The following is a 21,306-nucleotide window of genomic DNA, read 5'->3' as shown; positions in this document are numbered from 1 at the left end:
GATGGGATGGTGTGAAGGGAGATTCACCCTGTGTCTGGCCACGGGACTGTGTGATGCGACGATGGGGAGGGAGATTCACTTTGTTTCAGAAACCGGCAATGTTTGATGGGAAGGCATGGAGGGAGTTTCACTATGTGTCTGACACCTGGATTGTGTGATGGGATGGTGTGGACGGAGATTCAGTCTGTGTCTGACCCCGGGAGTGTGTGATGGGACGGTGTGGAGGGACATTCACTCCGTGTCTGACCCTGGGAGTGTGTGATGGGGCGGCGTGGATGGAAATTCACTCTGTGTCTGACCCCAGGAGTGTGTGTTGGGATGGTGTGGAGGGAGATTCACTCTGTGTCTGACCCTGGGAGTGTGTGATGGGGCGGCGTGGATGGAAATTCACTCTGTGTCTGACCCCGGGAGTGTGTGTTGGGACGGTGTGGAGGGAGATTCACTCTGTGTCTGACCCCGGGAGTGTGTGATCGGATGGTTTGGAGGTAGATTCACCCTGTGTCTTACCCCGGCAGTGTGTGATCGGATGGTGTGGAGGGAGCTTCACTCTGTGTTTGATCCCGGGAGTTTGTAATGGGATGTTGTGGAGGAAGATTCCCTCTGTGTCTGACCCCGGGATTGTGTGATGGGACGGTGTGGAGGGAGATTCACTCTGTGTCTGACCCCAGGAGTGTGTAATGGGACGGTGTGGAGGGAGATTCACTCAGTGTCTGACCCCGGGACTGTGTGCTAGGACAATGGGGAGTGAGATACACTCTGTTTCAGACCCGGTAATGTGTGATGGGACGGCATGGAGGGAAATTCACTATGGGTCTGACCCCGGGAGAGTGTGATGGGATGGTGTGGAGGGAGATTCACCCTGTGTCTGACCCCAGGACTGTGTGATGGGACGGTGTGGAGGGAGATTCACTCTGTGTCTGACCCAGGGAGTGTGTGATGGGACGGTGTGGAGGGAGATTCAGTCTGTGTTTGACCCCGGGAGTGTGTGCATGGACGATGGGGAGGGAGATTCACTCTGTGTCTGACCCCGGGAGAGTGTGATGGGACGGTGTGGAGGGAGATTCTCTCTGTGTCTGACTCCAGGGGGTGTGTATTGGGACAGTGTGGAGGGAGATTCACTCTGTGTCTGACCCCGGGAGTGTGTGATGGGACGATGTGGAGGGAGATTCACTCTGTGTCTGACCCCGGGAGTGTGTGATGGGACGGTGTGGAGGGAGATTCAGTCTGTGTTTGACCGCGGGAGTGTGTGATGGGACGGTGTGGAGGGAGATTCACTCTGTGTCTGACCCGGGGAGTGTGTGATGGGACGGAGTGGAGGGAGATTCACTCTGTGTCTGACCCCGGGAGTGTGTGATGGGATGGTGTGGAGGGAGATTCAGTCTGTGTTTGACCCCGGGAGTGTGTGCATGGACGATGGGGAGGGAGATTCACTCTGTGTCTGACCCCGGGAGAGTGTGATGGGACGGTGTGGAGGGAGATTCTCTCTGTGTCTGACTCCAGGGGGTGTGTATTGGGACAGTGTGGAGGGAGATTCACTCTGTGTCTGACCCCGGGAGTGTGTGCATGGACGATGGGGAGGGAGATTCACTCTGTGTCTGACCCCGGGAGAGTGTGATGGGACGGTGTGGAGGGAGATTCTCTCTGTGTCTGACTCCAGGAGTGTGTATTGGGACAGTGTGGAGGGAGATTCACTCTGTGTCTGACCCCGGGAGTGTGTGATGGGGCGGTGTGGAGGGAGATTCACTCTGTGTCTGACCCCGGGAGTGTGTGATGGGACGGTGTGGTGGGAGATTCACTCTGTGTCTGACGCCGGGAGTGTGTGATGGGACGGTGTGGAGGGAGATTCACTGTGTGTCTGACCCCGGGAGTGTGTGATGGGACAGTGTGGTGGGAGATTCACTCTGTGTCTGACCCCGGGAGTGTGTGATGGGGCGGTGTGGAGGGAGATTCACTCTGTGTCTGACCCCGGGAGTGTGTGATGGGACAGTGTGGTGGGAGATTCACTCTGTGTCTGACGCCGGGAGTGTGTTATTGGATGGTGTGGATGGAGATTCATTCTGAGTCTGACCCCTTTTTTTTCGATTTTGAATGTTTATTTGCATATCAAAAACAGTTGCTCTGCAATCCAAGGAACCTAACAAAAATTGGCAGTCTACGTTCGATTTAACCTAACACAGGCCCTTGGCAGATTTGCTCCATTCAGACATTTGGTTAAGATTCCTGCAGTCGTTTTCCAGGCTCCTCTTGACACGCAAGCTCTTTAGTGCCATCGTGTGTGATGGGACGGTGTGGATGGAGATTCACCCTGTGTCTGACCCCAGGACAGTGTGATGGGACGATGGGGAGGGAGACTCACTCTGTGTCTGACCCCGGGAGTGTGTGATGGGATGGTGTGAAGGGAGATTCACCCTGTGTCTGGCCACGGGACTGTGTGATGCGACGATGGGGAGGGAGATTCACTTTGTTTCAGAAACCGGCAATGTTTGATGGGAAGGCATGGAGGGAGTTTCACTATGTGTCTGACACCTGGATTGTGTGATGGGATGGTGTGGACGGAGATTCAGTCTGTGTCTGACCCCGGGAGTGTGTGATGGGACGGTGTGGAGGGACATTCACTCCGTGTCTGACCCTGGGAGTGTGTGATGGGGCGGCGTGGATGGAAATTCACTCTGTGTCTGACCCCAGGAGTGTGTGTTGGGATGGTGTGGAGGGAGATTCACTCTGTGTCTGACCCTGGGAGTGTGTGATGGGGCGGCGTGGATGGAAATTCACTCTGTGTCTGACCCCGGGAGTGTGTGTTGGGACGGTGTGGAGGGAGATTCACTCTGTGTCTGACCCCGGGAGTGTGTGATCGGATGGTTTGGAGGTAGATTCACCCTGTGTCTTACCCCGGCAGTGTGTGATCGGATGGTGTGGAGGGAGCTTCACTCTGTGTTTGATCCCGGGAGTTTGTAATGGGATGTTGTGGAGGAAGATTCCCTCTGTGTCTGACCCCGGGATTGTGTGATGGGACGGTGTGGAGGGAGATTCACTCTGTGTCTGACCCCAGGAGTGTGTAATGGGACGGTGTGGAGGGAGATTCACTCAGTGTCTGACCCCGGGACTGTGTGCTAGGACAATGGGGAGTGAGATACACTCTGTTTCAGACCCGGTAATGTGTGATGGGACGGCATGGAGGGAAATTCACTATGGGTCTGACCCCGGGAGAGTGTGATGGGATGGTGTGGAGGGAGATTCACCCTGTGTCTGACCCCAGGACTGTGTGATGGGACGGTGTGGAGGGAGATTCACTCTGTGTCTGACCCAGGGAGTGTGTGATGGGACGGTGTGGAGGGAGATTCACTCTGTGTCTGACCTTGGGGTGTGTGTGATGGGACGGTGTGGAGGGAGATTCACTCTGTGTCTGATCCCGGGAGTGTGTGATGGGACGGTGTGGAGGGAGATTCACTCTGTGTCTGACCCCGGGAGTGTGTGATGGGACGGTGTGGAGGGAGTTTCACTCTGTGTCTGACCCCGGGAGTGTGTGATGGGACGGTGTGGAGGGAGATTCACTCTGTGTCTGACCTTGGGGTGTGTGTGATGGGACGGTGTGGAGGGAGATTCACTCTGTGTCTGACCCCGGGTGTGTGTGATGGGACGGTGTGGAGCGAGATTCACTCCGTGTCAGACCCGGGGAGTGTGTGATGGGAAGGTGTGGAGGGAGATTCACCCTGTGTCTGACCCTGGGAGTGTGTGATGGGACGGTGTGGATGCAGATTCACTCCGTGTCAGACCCGGGGAGTGTGTGATGGGACGGTGTGGATGGAGATTCACCCTGTGTCTGACCCCAGGACAGTGTGATGGGACGATGGGGAGGGAGACTCACTCTGTGTCTGACCCCGGGAGTGTGTGATGGGATGGTGTGAAGGGAGATTCACCCTGTGTCTGGCCACGGGACTGTGTGATGCGACGATGGGGAGGGAGATTCACTTTGTTTCAGAAACCGGCAATGTTTGATGGGAAGGCATGGAGGGAGTTTCACTATGTGTCTGACACCTGGATTGTGTGATGGGATGGTGTGGACGGAGATTCAGTCTGTGTCTGACCCCGGGAGTGTGTGATGGGACGGTGTGGAGGGACATTCACTCCGTGTCTGACCCTGGGAGTGTGTGATGGGGCGGCGTGGATGGAAATTCACTCTGTGTCTGACCCCAGGAGTGTGTGTTGGGATGGTGTGGAGGGAGATTCACTCTGTGTCTGACCCTGGGAGTGTGTGATGGGGCGGCGTGGATGGAAATTCACTCTGTGTCTGACCCCGGGAGTGTGTGTTGGGACGGTGTGGAGGGAGATTCACTCTGTGTCTGACCCCGGGAGTGTGTGATCGGATGGTTTGGAGGTAGATTCACCCTGTGTCTTACCCCGGCAGTGTGTGATCGGATGGTGTGGAGGGAGCTTCACTCTGTGTTTGATCCCGGGAGTTTGTAATGGGATGTTGTGGAGGAAGATTCCCTCTGTGTCTGACCCCGGGATTGTGTGATGGGACGGTGTGGAGGGAGATTCACTCTGTGTCTGACCCCAGGAGTGTGTAATGGGACGGTGTGGAGGGAGATTCACTCAGTGTCTGACCCCGGGACTGTGTGCTAGGACAATGGGGAGTGAGATACACTCTGTTTCAGACCCGGTAATGTGTGATGGGACGGCATGGAGGGAAATTCACTATGGGTCTGACCCCGGGAGAGTGTGATGGGATGGTGTGGAGGGAGATTCACCCTGTGTCTGACCCCAGGACTGTGTGATGGGACGGTGTGGAGGGAGATTCACTCTGTGTCTGACCCAGGGAGTGTGTGATGGGACGGTGTGGAGGGAGATTCACTCTGTGTCTGACCTTGGGGTGTGTGTGATGGGACGGTGTGGAGGGAGATTCACTCTGTGTCTGATCCCGGGAGTGTGTGATGGGACGGTGTGGAGGGAGATTCACTCTGTGTCTGACCCCGGGAGTGTGTGATGGGACGGTGTGGAGGGAGTTTCACTCTGTGTCTGACCCCGGGAGTGTGTGATGGGACGGTGTGGAGGGAGATTCACTCTGTGTCTGACCTTGGGGTGTGTGTGATGGGACGGTGTGGAGGGAGATTCACTCTGTGTCTGACCCCGGGAGTGTGTGATGGGACTGTGTGGTGGGAGATTCACTCTGTGTCTGACCCCGGGAGTGTGTGATGGGACGGTGTGGAGGGTGATTCACTCTGTGTCTGACCCCGGGACTGTGTGCTAGGACAATGGTGAGTGAGATACATTCTGTTTCAGACCCGGTAATGTGTGATGGGACGGTCTGGAGGGAGTTTCACTCTGTTTCTGACCCCGGGAGTGTGTGACTGGACGGCATGGAGGGAGATTCACTACGTGTCTGACCGAGGGACTGTGCGATGGGATGATGTGGAGGGAGATTCACTCTGTTTCTGACCCTGTAATGTGTGATGGGACGGCGTGGAGGGGGATTCACTATGGGTCTGACCCCGGGAGTGTGTGATGGGACACGCGCAGGGAGATTCACTCTGTGTCTGACCCCGGGAGTGTGTGCTGGGACGGTGTGGAGGGACATTCACCCTGTGTCTGATCCCGGGAGTGTGTGATGGGATGGTGTGGATGGAGATTCACTCTGAGTCTGACCCCGGGAGTGTGTGCTGGGACGGTGTGGAGGGACATTCACCCTGTGTCTGACCCCAGGATTGTGGTATGGGACGGTGTGGAGGGAGATTCACTCTGTCTCTGACCCAGGGAGTGTGTGATGAGACGGTGTGGAGGGAGATTCACTCTGTGTCTGACCCAGGGAGTGTGTGATGAGACGGTGTGGAGAGAGATTCACTCTGTGTCTGACCCCGGGAGTGTGTGATGGGACGGTGTGGAGGGAGATTCACACTGTCTGACCCCGGGAGTGTGTGATGGGACTGTGTGGTGGGAGATTCACTCTGTGTCTGACCCCGGGAGTGTGTGATGGGACGGTGTGGAGGGTGATTCACTCTGTGTCTGACCCCGGGACTGTGTGCTAGGACAATGGTGAGTGAGATACATTCTGTTTCAGACCCGGTAATGTGTGATGGGACGGTATGGAGGGAGATTCACTATGGGTCTGACCCCGGGAGTGTGTGATGGAACGGTCTGGAGGGAGTTTCACTCTGTTTCTGACCCCGGGAGTGTGTGAATGGACGGCATGGCGGGAGATTCACTACGTGTCTGACCGAGGGACTGTGCGATGGGATGATGTGGAGGGAGATTCACTCTGTTTCTGACCCTGTAATGTGTGATGGGACGGCATGGAGGGGGATTCACTATGGGTCTGACCCCGGGAGTGTGTGAAGGGACACGCGCAGGGAGATTCACTCTGTGTCTGACCCAGGGAGTTTGTGATGGGACGGTGTGGAGTGAGATTCACTCTGTGTCTGACCCCGGGAGTGTGTGATGGGATGGTGTGGAGGGAGATTCACAATGTGTCTGACCCAGGGAGTTTGTGATGGGACGGTGTGGAGTGAGATTCACTCTGTGTCTGACCCCGGGAGTGTGTGATGGGATGGTGTGGAGGGAGATTCACAATGTGTCTGACCCCGGGAGTGTGTGATGGGACGGTGTGGAGGGAGATTCACTCTGTGTCTGACCCCGGGAGTGTGTGATGGGTCGGTGTGGACGGAGATTCACTCTGTGTCTGACCCCGGGAGTGTGCGATGGGACGGTGTGGAGGGAGATTCTCTCTGTGTCTGACCCCGGGAGTGTGTGATGGGACGGTGAGGAGGGAGATTCACTCTGTGTCTGACCCCGGGAGAGTGTGTTGGGACGGTGTGGATGGAGATTCACTCTGTCTCTGACCCAGGGAGTGTGTGATGGGACGGTGTGGATGGAGATTCACTCTGTGTCTGACCCCGGGAGTGTGTGATGGGTCGGTGTGGACGGAGATTCACTCTGTGTCTGACCCCGGGAGTGTGCGATGGGACGGTGTGGAGGGAGATTCTCTCTGTGTCTGACCCCGGGAGTGTGTGATGGGACGGTGAGGAGGGAGATTCACTCTGTGTCTGACCCCGGGAGAGTGTGTTGGGACGGTGTGGATGGAGATTCACTCTGTCTCTGACCCAGGGAGTGTGTGATGGGACGGTGTGGATGGAGATTCACTCTGTCTCTGACCCAGGGAGTTTGTGATGGGACGGTGTGGAGTGAGATTCACTCTGTGTCTGACCCCGGGAGTGTGTGATGGGATGGTGTGGAGGGAGATTCACAATGTGTCTGACCCCGGGAGTGTGTGATGGGACGGTGTGGAGTGAGATTCACTCTGTGTCTGACCCCGGGAGTGTGTGATGGGACGGTGTGGAGGGAGATTCACTCTGTGTCTGACCCCAGGAGTGTGTGATGGGACGGTGTGGAGGGAGATTCACTCTGTGTCTGACCCCGGGAGTGTGTGATGGGACGGTGTGGAGGGAGATTCACTCTGTGTCTGACCCCGGGAGTGTGTGATGGAACGGTGTGGAGGGAGATTCACTCTGTGTCTGACCCCGGGAGTGTGTGATGGGACGGTGTGGAGGGAGATTCACTCTGTGTCTGACCCCGGGAGTGTGTGATGGGACGGTGTGGAGGGAGATTCACTCTGTGTCTGACCCCGGGAGTGTGTGATGGGACGGTCTGGAGGGAGATTCACTCTGTGTCTGACCCCGGGAGTGTGCGATGGAACGGTGTGGAGGGAGATTCACTCTGTGTCTGACCCCGGGAGTGTGAGATGGGACCGTGTGGAGGGAGATTCACTCTGTGTCTGACCCCGGGAGTGTGTGATGGGACGGTGTGGAGGGAGATTCACTCTGTCTGACCCCGGGAGTGTGTGATGGGCGGTGTGGAGGGAGTTTCTTGTCTCTGACCTGTACGCCTCTTGCTCTCCCAGGTTGGAACGAGCGTATCGAGTACCTGCCGGGCTCGGGCGCACAGGCTGTCTTCCCCCACATCCACTTGGAGACTTGTGAGCTGGCGGTGTGGGACATCAGGGCCATCATCGAGCTCCAGACCAGCCATGTAGCCAAGGGCTGTGACCGCGACAACTACTCCGAGAAGACCTTGAGGAAACTGTGCGGTGAGTGAGTCGGGCCTTGGACACCAGTCTCCCACGACCCTTCTCCGTGACCGTCACATGTGGGAACGACAGTGGACTATTTCCTGCTGATTGCCCCTCCTCCACCCAATCCCCCCCTCCCCTTCTCCTCTCTCCCATCTCTGAATCCTCTCTTCAACACTCACTCACACCACTCTTCCGTATCGCACCTTCCCTTCTCCTCCTCCTTCCACTCTCCCCATCCCTCTCCTCCTCTTCCACCCCTCTCTACCTCCTTTCCCTCTCCTCTATCCTTCACATCTCCCTTTCTCACCCCTCTCTCGCTCCTGCCTCTCCGTATCCTCCCTCCCTCCACATCCCATCTCACTCTTATCCCATTTCTTCATTCTGTCTCCCTCTACCTGTCCCTCACTTCTCCCTCTCGCTCTCCCTAACTATACAACAATCCTTCTCCTACTCTCCCTCTTCTCTCTCCCTGTCATCCCCTCTCTATAACCCTCTTTTTCCACATCTCCCTCTCAATCGCCCCTCTCTCCGCTTTTCCGCTTCTCTCTGGTTCTCCTTCTCCTCTTTCTCCTTCTCCTCTCTCCTCTCCCTCTCCTCCCCTCTCTATACCCCTCTCCCTCACCTCCTCTCCTCCCCTCTCTATCCTTCCTTCCCCTCTCTATCCCCTTCCCCCTCTCTATCCTTCCTTCCCCTCTCGCTCTCCTCCTTTCTCGCCCATCTCCCTTTCACCCCTTCTCTATCCCCACTCCTCTTCTCACCCTCCCTCTTCCCTCTCCCTCCCCTCCCACCCATCTCCCTCTCATCCCCCCTCTCCCTCCCTCGCCCTCTCTCCCACTACAGGTGCCTCTCGAGGGGAAGTGGACCTCCTGCCCCCCCCTGGCCCCCTGGTGAACTGGACCCGGGGCCTGCCCACGCTGGAGAGCCAGGACACGAGCCAGGTCTACCTGTTTAACCGGTCCCGGGCCGTGCGCGTGCCCCCCGGGGCCGTGCCCCCGGGCCTCGGCGACTCCTTCACCCTCTCGTTCTGGATGAAGCATGGCGCTGCCAACAAGGACCCGCACGCCAGGGACGAGGAGGCCATCGCCTGTCACACCATGCCGGCAGGTGAGCCCACCCCACCCCCGGGACAAGCACAGAGAGCGGCAGGAAGAACCCTCCCACCCTCCGCTCTTCCTTCTGTCGGTGCACAGCAGAGAGGCCCCTGACTGCCTGCATTGTGGCCTGCGTCGGAGACGCCTGTTGACCCAGTCCATCACAGGAAAGCTCTCCCCACCACTGAGCACATCTACAAAGAGCATCGACACAAGAAAACAGCATTATTATCAGTGACCCCCATCCAGACCGTGCTCTCTTCTCACAGCTTCCATTGGGCAGGAGGTACAGGAGCCTCGGTCTCACATCACCAGGTCAAGAACAGTTATTACCCTTCAATCATCAGGCTGCTGATCCAGTGAGGATAACTTCACTCACCTCAAACTAAACTGATCCCAACACGTTGTTCACCTTAATGTAAATTGCAACCAGGGATATTGATTAACTGAAAATTTGTATTTGTGAATCACCTGCTCTTTTTTTACCTCGGAGCCAAAAAAACAAAGGAAAATTTTGAAGTATGGTGAAACTAAAAATCCAAAAACTGAAACGTCATTAGTCTAAGTATTCATCCCGTTTGCTCAGTACTTAACTGAACCGCCTCTCACAGCCAATAGTCTTTTCAGATAAGTCTTTATTCACTTTGCACAATGTAGTGGAGAGAGATTTGCCCATTAACCCCTGCAAATTTGCTCAAACTAATCCCTCCAACCTACAGAATGTCCATATCCCAACATCTTCCACACATCCATGTGTCTATCTAAACATCTCTGAAAAGCCTCTCGTGTATTTCACTCTACCACCTCCAATAGGAATGTCCCTCTGGCTAATTCTGCCCTGCCGCCAGATGCAAACAGTCTGAGAACAGGGGGGTTTTCACAGCAAAGACACAGGTCACATTTGGTGAAAGGTCACAGGTCAAAAACAATACATTCAGGTGTTCGAGGGGAGGGGATAGGGAGAGTGAGAAAGTGAAAGACAGCAGAGGTGAGGGAGGAAGGGAGAAAGAATCACAGTCATACAACACAGAAACAGGCTCTCTGGCCCACTGGGTACGTGCTGACCATCAAACACCATTGACGCTGATCCTACCCTAATCACTCGTTATTGTCTCCATATTCCCCCAGTGGCAGTTTTCTGTGGCCATTTAATCTACTGATCAGTGTGTGGAATGAGACCAGGACACTGCTCCAGAGTTACCAACTGAGGCCCCTCATCTCATTATGCAAGAAGACAACACACCAGGAGCAGAAGATGTCCCGGACCCTCGAGTGATTTGTCCCAGTACCACACCAGTACACAAGAATGGATAAAAGTGGTGCGGTCAGCCCAGACTATCACAGGAAAAGCTCTCCCCACCACTGAGCATATCTACAAGGAGTGTTGATAGAATAAAGCAGCATCCATCATCAAGGACTCCTACCACCCAGACTATGGTCTCCTCCCACTGCTTCTATTGGGCAGGAGATACAGGAGTCTTGCATCTCACATAAATAGTTCAAGAACAGTTGTTACCCTTCAACCATCAGGCTGCTGAATCAGAGTGGATAACTTCACTCGCCTCCATCCTAAACTGATTCCACAACCTATGGACTCACTTTCAAGGACTCTATATCTCGTGTTCTCAGCCTTATTTGTGTGTGTTTTTAACTTGCCCACCCTCTTTTGCTCAGTGGTTGTCTTTCGGTCTTTGCTTTTCACAAATTTGATTGCATTTCATTATCCTCCTGTAAATGCCTGCAGGAAGATGAATCTCAAGGTGGGATTTCAAAGTTCAATTATTCAGAGTAAATTGATTATCGAAGTTTATGTATATCATCATATACAACCCCCGAGACTCATTATCTTGCGGGCATTCACAGAAGATGAGCGGGGACAGCCTCAGAATAGAGGGGCCTCCTTTCGGAACGGACCAGAGGAGGAATTTCTTCAGCCAGAGAGTGGTGAATCTGAGGAATTCTTTGTCACAGCAGCTGTGGAAGCCAAATCTTTATGTATATTTAAGGCATATTTTGCTAGATTCTTGATTGGTCAGGGCATGAAGGGAAACGGGGAGAAGTTAGGAGGTTGGGGCTGAGAGGAAAATTGGATCAGGCATGATGAAACGGCAGAGTAGACTCGATGGGCCAAATTACCCAGTTCTGCTCCTATGTTTCACTGTCCAAGAGCCTCTCAGAATGAAGAGGGATCTCATTGAAACCCGTTAATATTGAAAGGCCTAGACGGAGTGAATGTGGAGAGGATACTTCCAACACTGAGGACAAGAGGGCACAGCCTCACAATACAAGGACGTCCCTTTAGCACAGAGATGAGGAGGGAGGTGAATCTCGTCGCCACAGACGCTGTGGAGGCCAAAGTCAATGGGTATATTTACAGCGTAGGTTGTTAGTTTCTTGATTAGTAAAGGCGTCAAAGGTGACAAGGAGAAGGCATGAGCATGGAGTTGAGAGGAATAACAGATCAGACAGCCACGATGGAATGGCGGAGCAGACTCGATGGTCTAAACGGCCTGGTTCTGCTCCATTGCCTTACGGCCCAGTGCAAAGAAACACAGTGGAGTCAGTTAAAATCTACACACCAACAAAAACGGTCAAACAACCAATGTGCAAAAGACAGAACTGTAGAAATTTAGAAATCCAAGTAATGATAAATAAATGATATTGCATCCCTGTCAGTGTGGGAGGAGGAAGAGGGGGAGGGGGAGGCAGGGGAGGGAGAGGGGAGAGAGAGAGGGAGGGAGAGAGAGAAATAGAGAGAAAGATGGAGGGAGAGAGAGAGAGAAAGAGAGAGGGAGAGAGAGAGAAAGAGAGAGGGAGGGAGAGAGAGGGAGGGAGGGAGAGGGAGAGAGAAAGAGAGAGAGAGAAAGGGGGGGAGAAAGATTATTGTGAGAGAGATTAATCATTGTGAATCTCCTCTGAACCCTCTCCAGTGTCAGCACATTCTTTCTTTGATAAGGTGCCCCAAAACTGCTCGTAATACACCAGCTGCAGTCTGACCAAAGCCTCAGCCTTAAAAACCACAGTATTGTGTCTTGCTACAAGTGTGGTCTGTGACCAGAGTTTTACAGAGCTGCAACATAACCTCACAACCCCTGTTCTCAAATCCCAGACTGATGAAGGCCAAGGCCTGTTTAACAACCCCATCAACTTGCATGCAACTTCAAGGGATCTATGGATGTGGACCCTGCCATTGACCCCGTATTCTGCCTTCAAATCCTTCATTCCAAAGGGAGTCTCTTCACACGTCTTGGGATGGAACTGCAAAACCTGACTGGCTGGCCAGGTTTACAGAGGGACTGGCTAGGGTGGGTCTTTATACCCCGGAATGTCGGAGAAAGAGGGGTGACCTGATGGGTCATTCCCCAGGGTGGGGGGGTCCAGAGCTGAGGGGCACAGGTTGAGGGTGGGAGGGGATAGATGTAAGAGGGAGCCGACTGTCATCCTGGGATGCTCCAGTAACAAGAGGATGGGGGGGAGCAGAGATCTGGTTCTGTGCAAAAGCCGTAGGTGTATATATATATATATACAGGCCTAAGACTTCTGCACAGAACCAGAACCAGACCATATATTTATGGTGCACTAGACTGCCACCACAACAAATTCACATTTCATGACACAAGTGAGTGACGACAAACCTGATTCTGATACGGGTCTCTCTTGTGGACTGAGAGTGGGAAGGGGGCAGGGAGAGGGCAGTCTTGGTTGGGAAAAGGGGAAGGGAGAGAGGAGGGAACGGGAAGCACTGGGTACTACAGGTCCCCCCCCCGCTTTACAAATGTTCGCTTTACGGCACTTTGCTTTTACAAAAGACCGCCATTGTTTTCGCATTACTAAGAGGATTTTCGCTTTCGTGAAAATTTTTCCCATATAAATGAATGGTTCTTCGCTTTACGCCACTTCGGCTTCAGAAAGGTTTCGCAGGAACGCTCTGCCTTTGTAAGAGGCGGGGGGAAACGCCTGTATATCCAGGGACCATTTCCATTCCTCCTCCCACCATTATTTCTACACAAGTCCAACACCCCCACCCCCATGACTGTTCACCCACCACTTCTACCCCCGCTGTCCTATGAGGGAGAGAATCAGGTCAGGCACAACTACCCCACCCCACCGGCCATCCCGACCGAATCACAGTTCAGGGTTGAACGTACGTCTGATATCAAAGAGTGCGTATCCTTTCCCCGAGGCTCATTTTCTTGTTGCAGGAAAATAAAGAGATGCAATCGAATTGATGAAAAACAATACAGAAAGAAAGACTGAGAAAGAACCAATGTACAAAAGAAGACAAATCGTGCTAGTAATATTGGAAATAAAAAGTAAATCCTTGATTCTGAGATGTGGAAGTGAGTCTAGCTGGCGGAGTCAGTTCAGAGCTGAGGTGAGTGAGGCTGGTGCAGGAGTCTGGTGGTTGCAGGGTAACCCGGTGGTGTGGGACCCGCCTGCCCTGTGGAGGCAGTGAGAGGAGGGCACGGTCTGGCTGGCGGGCGTCACTGGCGCCGGATGCTGCTTTCTCGTGGTAGGTGTGCCCAAACGATGAGGGGGACCGTCCACCACTTCCTCCGGACCTCTCGGCTCCCGGGCACTGGCGTTTCCAGGCCAGGCCGGTTGCTCCACGGTTTGAGATGACATGCTGAGTCCACGTACACTTGCAGGGAAGCTGCAGCGCTTTCTGCGGGATGCCACTTACCCAAGACGGATCATCTGATATGATAATTCCAAGTTGCTGACTTTTCCCACCTCCAATCCCCAAACGAGGACCGCCTAATCGTAGCACCCCGTGTTATTAAACAGTGACCCACCCCCCCTTCTCCTAGATTCCCCCCACAACAGGAAATGCCCTTTCCACACCCGCCATCCAAGCTCTTGCACCTTCTAATCTAGTCCCCTTCCGCTGCCCTGAATCCCCGTTGGAGGAAGGCTGGGACACACACAACCCTAGCCTGTCTGACCTCCCCTCATAAGCCCACTCACTCGTTCCAGTTATCGGTCCACGGACCCTGTCTGATCCATCACCAGAACCTCAGTGTACTGCCTTAGACAGTCCACATATACTTAAAAGCCTTTCTCAGTTTACACATACGATGGGGAAATATGAGATGTGACAGAAGGGGACAAAAGGGAGATATGGAGAGCCCAGTGATGGGGCCAGATATCTGATGGATGGTTGTTAATGCAAGAAACCGGCAGGGTCCAACAAAACGGGAGCGAGGACGGGAAATCTGATCTGAATGCTGGGAGATGAGGGTTATGTGTGGAGAGGCAGGGAGGGGTGTAGGGGACGGAGGGGGTTACAGAGACAGGGAGGGGTGTAGGGGACGGAGGGGGTTACAGAGACGGGGAGGGGTGTAGGGGACGGAGGGGGTTACAGAGACAGGGAGGGGTGTAGGGGACGGAGGGGGTTACAGAGACAGGGAGGGGTGTAGGGGATGGAGGGGGTTACAGAGACAGGGAGGGGTGTAGGGGACGGAGGGGGTTACAGAGACGGGGAGGGGTGTAGGGGATGGGGGGGTTACAGAGACGGGGAGGGGTGTAGGGGACGGAGGGGGTTACAGAGACGGGGAGGGGTGTAGGGGATGGGGGGATTACAGAGACAGGGAGGGGTGTCGGGGACGGAGGGGGTTACAGAGACGGAGGGGTGTAGGGGACGGAGGGGTTACAGAGACAGGGAGGGGTGTAGGGGACGGAGGGGGTTACAGAGATAGGGAGGGGTGTAGGGAATGGGGGGATTACAGAGACAGGGAGGGGTGTAGGGGACGGAGGGGGTTACAGAGACAGGGAGGGGTAACGTAGAAACATAGAAAATAGGTGCAGGAGTAGGCCATTCAGCCCTTCAAACCTGCACCGCCATTCAGTATGATCATGGCTGATCATCCAACTCAGAACCATGTACCTGCCTTCTCTCCATACCCCCTGATCCCTTTAGCCACAAGGGCCATATCTAACTCCCTCTTAAATATAGCCAATGAACCAGCCTCAACTGTTTCCTGGCAGAGAATTCCACAGATTCACCACTCTCTGTGTGAAGAAGTTTTCACTCAGCTTGGTCCTAACAGGCTTCCTCTTTATCCTTAAGCTGTGACCCCCTCGTTCTGGACTTCCCCAACATTGGGAACAATCTTCCTGCATCTAGCCTGTCCAATCCCTTAAGAATTTTATATGTTTCAATAAGATCCCCACTCAATCTTCTAAATTCCAGTGAGTATAATCCTAGTCGATCCAGTCTTTCTTCACATGAAAGTCCTGTCATCCCAGGAATCAATCTGGTGAACCTTCTCTGTACTCCCTCTGGCAAGAATGTTTTTCCTCAGATTAGGGGACCAAAACTGCACACAATACTCCAGCTGTGGTCTCACCAAGGCCTTGTACAACTGCAGTAGAACCTCCCTGCTCCTGTACTCAAATCCTTTTGCTATGAATGCCAACATACCATTTGCCTTTTTCACTGCCTGCTGTACCTGCATGCCCACCTTCAATAACTTGTGTACAATGACACCCAGGTCTCGTTGCATCTCCCCTTTTCCTAATTGGCCACCGTTCAGATAATAATCTGTTTTCCTGTTCTTGCAACCAAAGTGGATAACCTCACATTTATCCACATTATATTGCATCTGCCATGAATTTGCCCACTCACCTAACCTGTCCAAGTCACCCTGCATCCTCCTCACAGCTAACACTGCTGCCCAGCTTTGTGTCATCCACAAATTTGGAGATGCTGCATTTAATTCCCTCGTCTAAATCATTAATATATATTGTAAACAACTGGGGTCCCAACACTGAGCCTTGCGGTACCCCACTAGTCACTGCCTGCCATTCTGAAAAGGTCCCGTTTACTCCCACTCTTTGCTTCCTGTCTGTCAACCAATTCTCTATCCACATCAATACCATACACCCAATACCACGTGCTTTAAGTTTGCACACTAATCTCCTGTGTAGGACCTTGTCAAAAGCCTTTTGAAAATCCAAATATACATCCACTGGCTCTCCCCTATCCACTCTACTAGTTACATCTTCAAAAAATTCTATAAGATTCGTCAGACATGATTTTCCTTTCACAACTCCATGCTGACTTTGTCCGATTTCACCTCTTTCCAAATGTGCTGTTATCACATCTTTGATAACCGACTCTAGCACTTTCCCCACCACCGATGTCAGACTAACCGGTCTATAATTCCCCGGTTTCTCTCTCCCTCTTTTTTTAAAAAGTGGGGTTACATTAGCCACCCTCCAATCCTCAGGAACTAATCCAGAATCTAAGGAGTTTTGAAAAATTATCACTAATGCATCTACTATTTATTGGGCTACTTCCTTAAGCACTCTGGGATGCAGACCATCTGGGGCTGGGGATTAATCTGCCTTTAATCCCTTCAATTTACCTAACACTTCCCTACTAACATGTATTTCCTTCAGTTCCTCCATCTCACTGAACCCTCGTTCCCCTACTATTTCCAGGAGATTATTTATGTCCTCCTTAGTGAAGACAGAACCAAAGTAGATATTCAATTGGTCTGCCATGTCTTTGTTCCCTATGATCAATTCACCTGTTTCTGACTGTAAAGGAACTACATTTGTCTTGACCAATCTTTTTCTTTTCACATATCTATAAAAGTTTTTACAGTCAGTTTTTATGTTCCCTGCCAGCTTTCTCTCATAATCTTTTTTCCCGTTCCTAATTAAGCCCTTTGTCCTCCTCTGCTGGTCTCTGAATTTCTCCCAGTCCTCAGGTGGGCCGCTTTTTTTTTGCTCATTTATATGTTTCTTCTTTGGACTTGATACTATCCCTAATTTCCCTTGTCAGCCATGGGTGCACTGCCTTCCCTGGTTTATTCTTTTGCCAAACTGGGATGAACAATTGTTGTAGTTCATCCATGCGATCTTTAAATGCTTGCCATTGCACATCCACCATCAACCCTTTAAGTATCATTTGCCAGTCTATCTTAGCTAATTCACGTCTCATACCTTCAAAGTTACCCTTCTTTAAGTTGAGAACGTATGTTTCTGAATTAACTATGTCACTCTCCATCTTAATGAAGAATTCCACCATATGATGGTCACTCTTACCCAAGGGGCCTCGCACGACAAGATTGCTAACTAACCCTTCCTCATTGTTCAATACCCAGTCTAGAATGGCCTGCTCTCTAGTTGGTTCCTCAACATGCTGGTTCAGAAAACCATCTCACATACATTCCAAGAAATCCTCTTCCTCAGCACCCTTACCAATTTGGTTCACCCAATCTATACGTAGATTGAAGTCACCCATTATAACTACTGTTCCTTTATTGCACACGTTTCTAATTTCCTGTTTAATGCTATCCCCAACCTCACTACTACTGTTAGGTGCCCTGTACACAACTCCCACCAGAGTTTCCTGCCCCTTAGTGTTATGCAGCTCTACCCAAATCGATTCCACATCCTCCAGGCTAATGTCCTTCCTTTCTATTGTGTTAATCTCCTTTCTAACCAGCAACACTACCCCACCTCCTTTTCTTTCCTGTCTATCCCTCCTGAATATTGAATATCCCTGGATGTTGAGCTCCCATCCGGGGTCACCCTGGAGCCATGTCTCTGTTATCCCAACTATATCATATTCATTAATAACTATCTGCACATTCAGTTCATCCACCTTGTTACGAATGCTCCTCACACACAAAGCCTTCAGGTTTGTTTTTTACAACAATCTTTGCCCTTATACAATTATGTTGATAAGTGGCCCTTTTAGATTTTTGCCCTGGATTTGCCTGCCTGCCACTTTTACTTTTCACCTTACTACTTTTTGCTTCTACCCTCATTTTACACCCCTCTGTCTCTCTGCACTTGTTCCAATCCCCCTGCCACGTTAGTTTAGGGGATTAGTGTAGGGGATGGAGAGAGTTACAGAGACAGGGAGGGGTGTAGGGGACAGAGGGGGTTGCAGAGACAGGGAGGGGTGTAGGGAATGGAGGGGGTTACAGAGACAGGGAGGGGTGTAGGGTTTGACGAGGGATGGAGAGAGGTGGTGAATGGTTATGAGAGGGGTTGAGTGAGAGAGGGGGGATGAAAGGACGTTGCAGAGATTCACCCTTGTCACACTCTCCTCTTTGTCTCTTTCCCTTCTGTCCCCTCCTCCCCTTCCCCATCCCCCACCCCCTTTTCCCTCTCTCTCTTTCCCACCTTCCCCTCTCCCGTTTCCCTCCCCTCTTTCCCTCTTCCCCTTCTTTCTGTCTTTCACTCCTCCCCCTTTCCTTTTTCCTGCTCCTTTCCCCTCTTTCTGCCTCCTTTCTTGCTCCGGTCCTCCCTTTCCCTCACCCCATCCCCTCTTCCCCTCCCCACCCTTTCCCAAATCCCCATCTTTTCCCCTTTCACCCTCTTTCTGCCCTTTCCCTCTCTCCCTGCCCTCCTTCCCTCAGATTCGGGCTTTGCGCACTACGCCCTGACCGTCCAGGGGCCCCGCTTCTCCTTCCTGTACTGGCCCCAGCTGGGCAGCACCCGTCCGGTCAAGTTCCGCTGGAAGCTCGAGCAGGTAGGTGAGGGCCGAGGGAGAGGGGGAGGTGTGTCGCGGAGTTGCCGCTCCCCTCGGGGCCACTCTCGGCGGAGGGCAGTGACACCTCGGAGGTGCGAGGAGAGGGGCTGCCTGAACCTCTCCGTCTGGAGCGGTGGAACAGTTCGCTGCACCTGTTTCGGTGGCAACAGGGTGTGTCGGTTACCCTGGGGACGGCCTGTTACCCTGGCCGTGAGATGTCAACCTGCCAGGTCTGGGTTGCCGTGGGAACGAGGTGCATTGTCACCCTGCCGTGGAAACCCAGGCGGTATCCATGCTGGGACTGTTGCTATGGGAACGGGAGTGAGCCTGCCGGTCCTCTCTGACCATAGGCACCATAGGCACAGCTGTAGGCCGTGATGGAGGGAACAGGAAGCCTCCAGCTTGTTCGCCGTGGAAACACAAGCATGCCCTCCAGGATGACTCGACAGCAGCAGGAAGCCACCTGAACCTGTTGCCATGGGAACAGCAGGAACAGTCAGTCAATCTCCGGCACTGGTTGCCACGGACACAAGAGTAGGCCGAGTGAAGCCTGTCGGGGGAGATGGAGATGCCATGGGAGAGGGGTGGGAGAGAAGTGATGGAGGTGGTGGTAATAGTGTGAGGGAGACAGGAGGGAGAGGGGGAGACAGGAAGGGGAGGGGGGGACAGGGGAAGCAGGGGAATGGGGAGACAGGAAGGAGGGAAAGGGGAAGATGCAAGGGAGGGAGAAGGGGAGGTGGGAAGGAGGGAGGGGGAGATGAGAGGTGGAGACAGAGGGGGAGAGGGAGAGTGAGAAAGGGAGAGGAGGGTGGAGACAGAGGGGGACAGGGAGAGCAAGAGTGAAGAGGGAGAGGGAGAGGGAGATACAAGGCTGCGAGAAGTTCATTGCCCTGTTGAACAGTTGAGTGAGGCCAGGTACAGTGATAATCCTGTTTGCAGTGACATTACAGGCACAAAGTCACTGGTCACACAGATTATAAATGGCAGGTGAAATTGTGCGGTGAGAGAGAATAGACTGTGGAGAGGGTAAGGAGGGGGTGGTGTGGGCAGACCACCAGCCAGAGGTATATGTGGTCAGGTGGGGTAAGAGGCATGTGGGGGCAGGAGGAATCAGGGTCAAAGTGAAGAATCACCCCGGTCCTGATGTCTAACAGGGAGCTGGTACTGAGCACCAGGCTTACGAACCTGAGGTACACGTGTACAAACCTGTACTACAGTCGCTTGGTCTCTGCATTACAGGCATACGGTCCTGCATTACAGGCATATGGGTCTGCATTACAGGTGTATGGGTCTACATTCCAGGCATACGGTCCTGCATTACAGGTATATGGGTCTACATTACAGGTATATGGGTCCACATTACAGGTATATGGGTCTGCATTACAGGTATATGGGTCTGCATTACAGGTATATGGGTCTGCATTACAGGTATATGGGTCTACATTACAGGTATATGGGTCCACATTACAGGTATATGGGTCCACATTACAGGTATATGGGTCTACATTACAGGTATACAGTCCTGCATTACAGGTATATGGGTCTACATTACAGGTATATGGGTCTACATTACAGGCATATGGGTCTGCATTACAGGTATATGGGTCTAAATTACAGGTATATGGGTCTACATTACAGGCATACAGTCCTGTATTACAGGCATATGGGTCTGCATTACAGGTATATGGGTCTGCATTACAGGTATATGGGTCTACATTACAGGTATATGGGTCTGAATTACAGGTATATGGGTCTACATTACAGGTATATGGGTCTGAATTACAGGTATATGGGTCTGAATTACAGGTATATGGGTCTACATTACAGGTATATGTGTCTGAATTACAGGTATATGGGTCTACATTACAGGTATATGGGTCTGAATTACAGGTATATGGGTCTGAATTACAGGTATATGGGTGTACATTACAGGTATATGGGTCTGAATTACAGGTATATGGGTCTACATTACAGGTATATGGGTCTGAATTACAGGTATATGGGTCTACATTACAGGTATATGGGTCTGAATTACAGGTATATGGGTCTACATTACAGGTATATGGGTCTGAATTACAGGTATATGGGTCTACATTACAGGTATATGGGTCTGAATTACAGGTATATGGGTCTACAGGCATATGGGTCTACATTACAGGCATATGAGTCTACATTACAGGTATATGGGTCTGAATTACAGGTATATGGGTCTACATTACAGGTATATGGGTCTGAATTACAGGTATATGGGTCTACAGGCATATGGGTCTACATTACAGGCATATGAGTCTACATTACAGGTATATGGGTCTACATTACAGGTATATGGGTCTGAATTACAGGTATATGGGTCTGAATTACAGGTATATGGGTCTGAATTACAGGTATATGGGTCTGAATTACAGGTATATGGGTCTACATTACAGGTATATGGGTCTACATTACAGGCATATGGGTCTGAATTACAGGTATATGGGTCTGAATTACAGGTATATGGGTCTACATTACAGGTATATGGGTCTGAATTACAGGTCTATGGGTCTACATTACAGGCATACATGTCTACATTACAGGCCTTGGGTTTACATTATAAGCACACTGGCCTTTGTTACGGGTGTACAGGGCCTTATTACAGGCATGAGGCTCTGTGTTACTGGTCT

At 52.3% G+C, this 21,306-nt stretch overlaps 1 protein-coding gene across 1 annotated transcript in view; it reads left to right on the top strand.

Annotated features, from left to right (window-relative positions):
• Positions 1 to 21,306, top strand: part of clstn3 (calsyntenin 3) — a 383,889-nt gene that overhangs the window by 103,956 nt on the left and 258,627 nt on the right. Inside the window, exons 6-8 of the mRNA XM_059960279.1 lie at positions 7,892 to 8,077; positions 8,903 to 9,166; positions 18,534 to 18,646. Of these exons, the coding sequence (XP_059816262.1) occupies positions 7,892 to 8,077; positions 8,903 to 9,166; positions 18,534 to 18,646 (563 nt within the window). The remainder of the gene's footprint in view (positions 1 to 7,891; positions 8,078 to 8,902; positions 9,167 to 18,533; positions 18,647 to 21,306) is intronic.

This window comes from Hypanus sabinus, unplaced genomic scaffold, assembly GCF_030144855.1.
Source record: "Hypanus sabinus isolate sHypSab1 unplaced genomic scaffold, sHypSab1.hap1 scaffold_244, whole genome shotgun sequence".
NCBI lineage: Eukaryota > Metazoa > Chordata > Chondrichthyes > Myliobatiformes > Dasyatidae > Hypanus > Hypanus sabinus.
The sequence above is the reverse complement of the archived record's forward strand: the minus strand, read 5'-3'. Positions and strand labels throughout refer to the sequence as shown.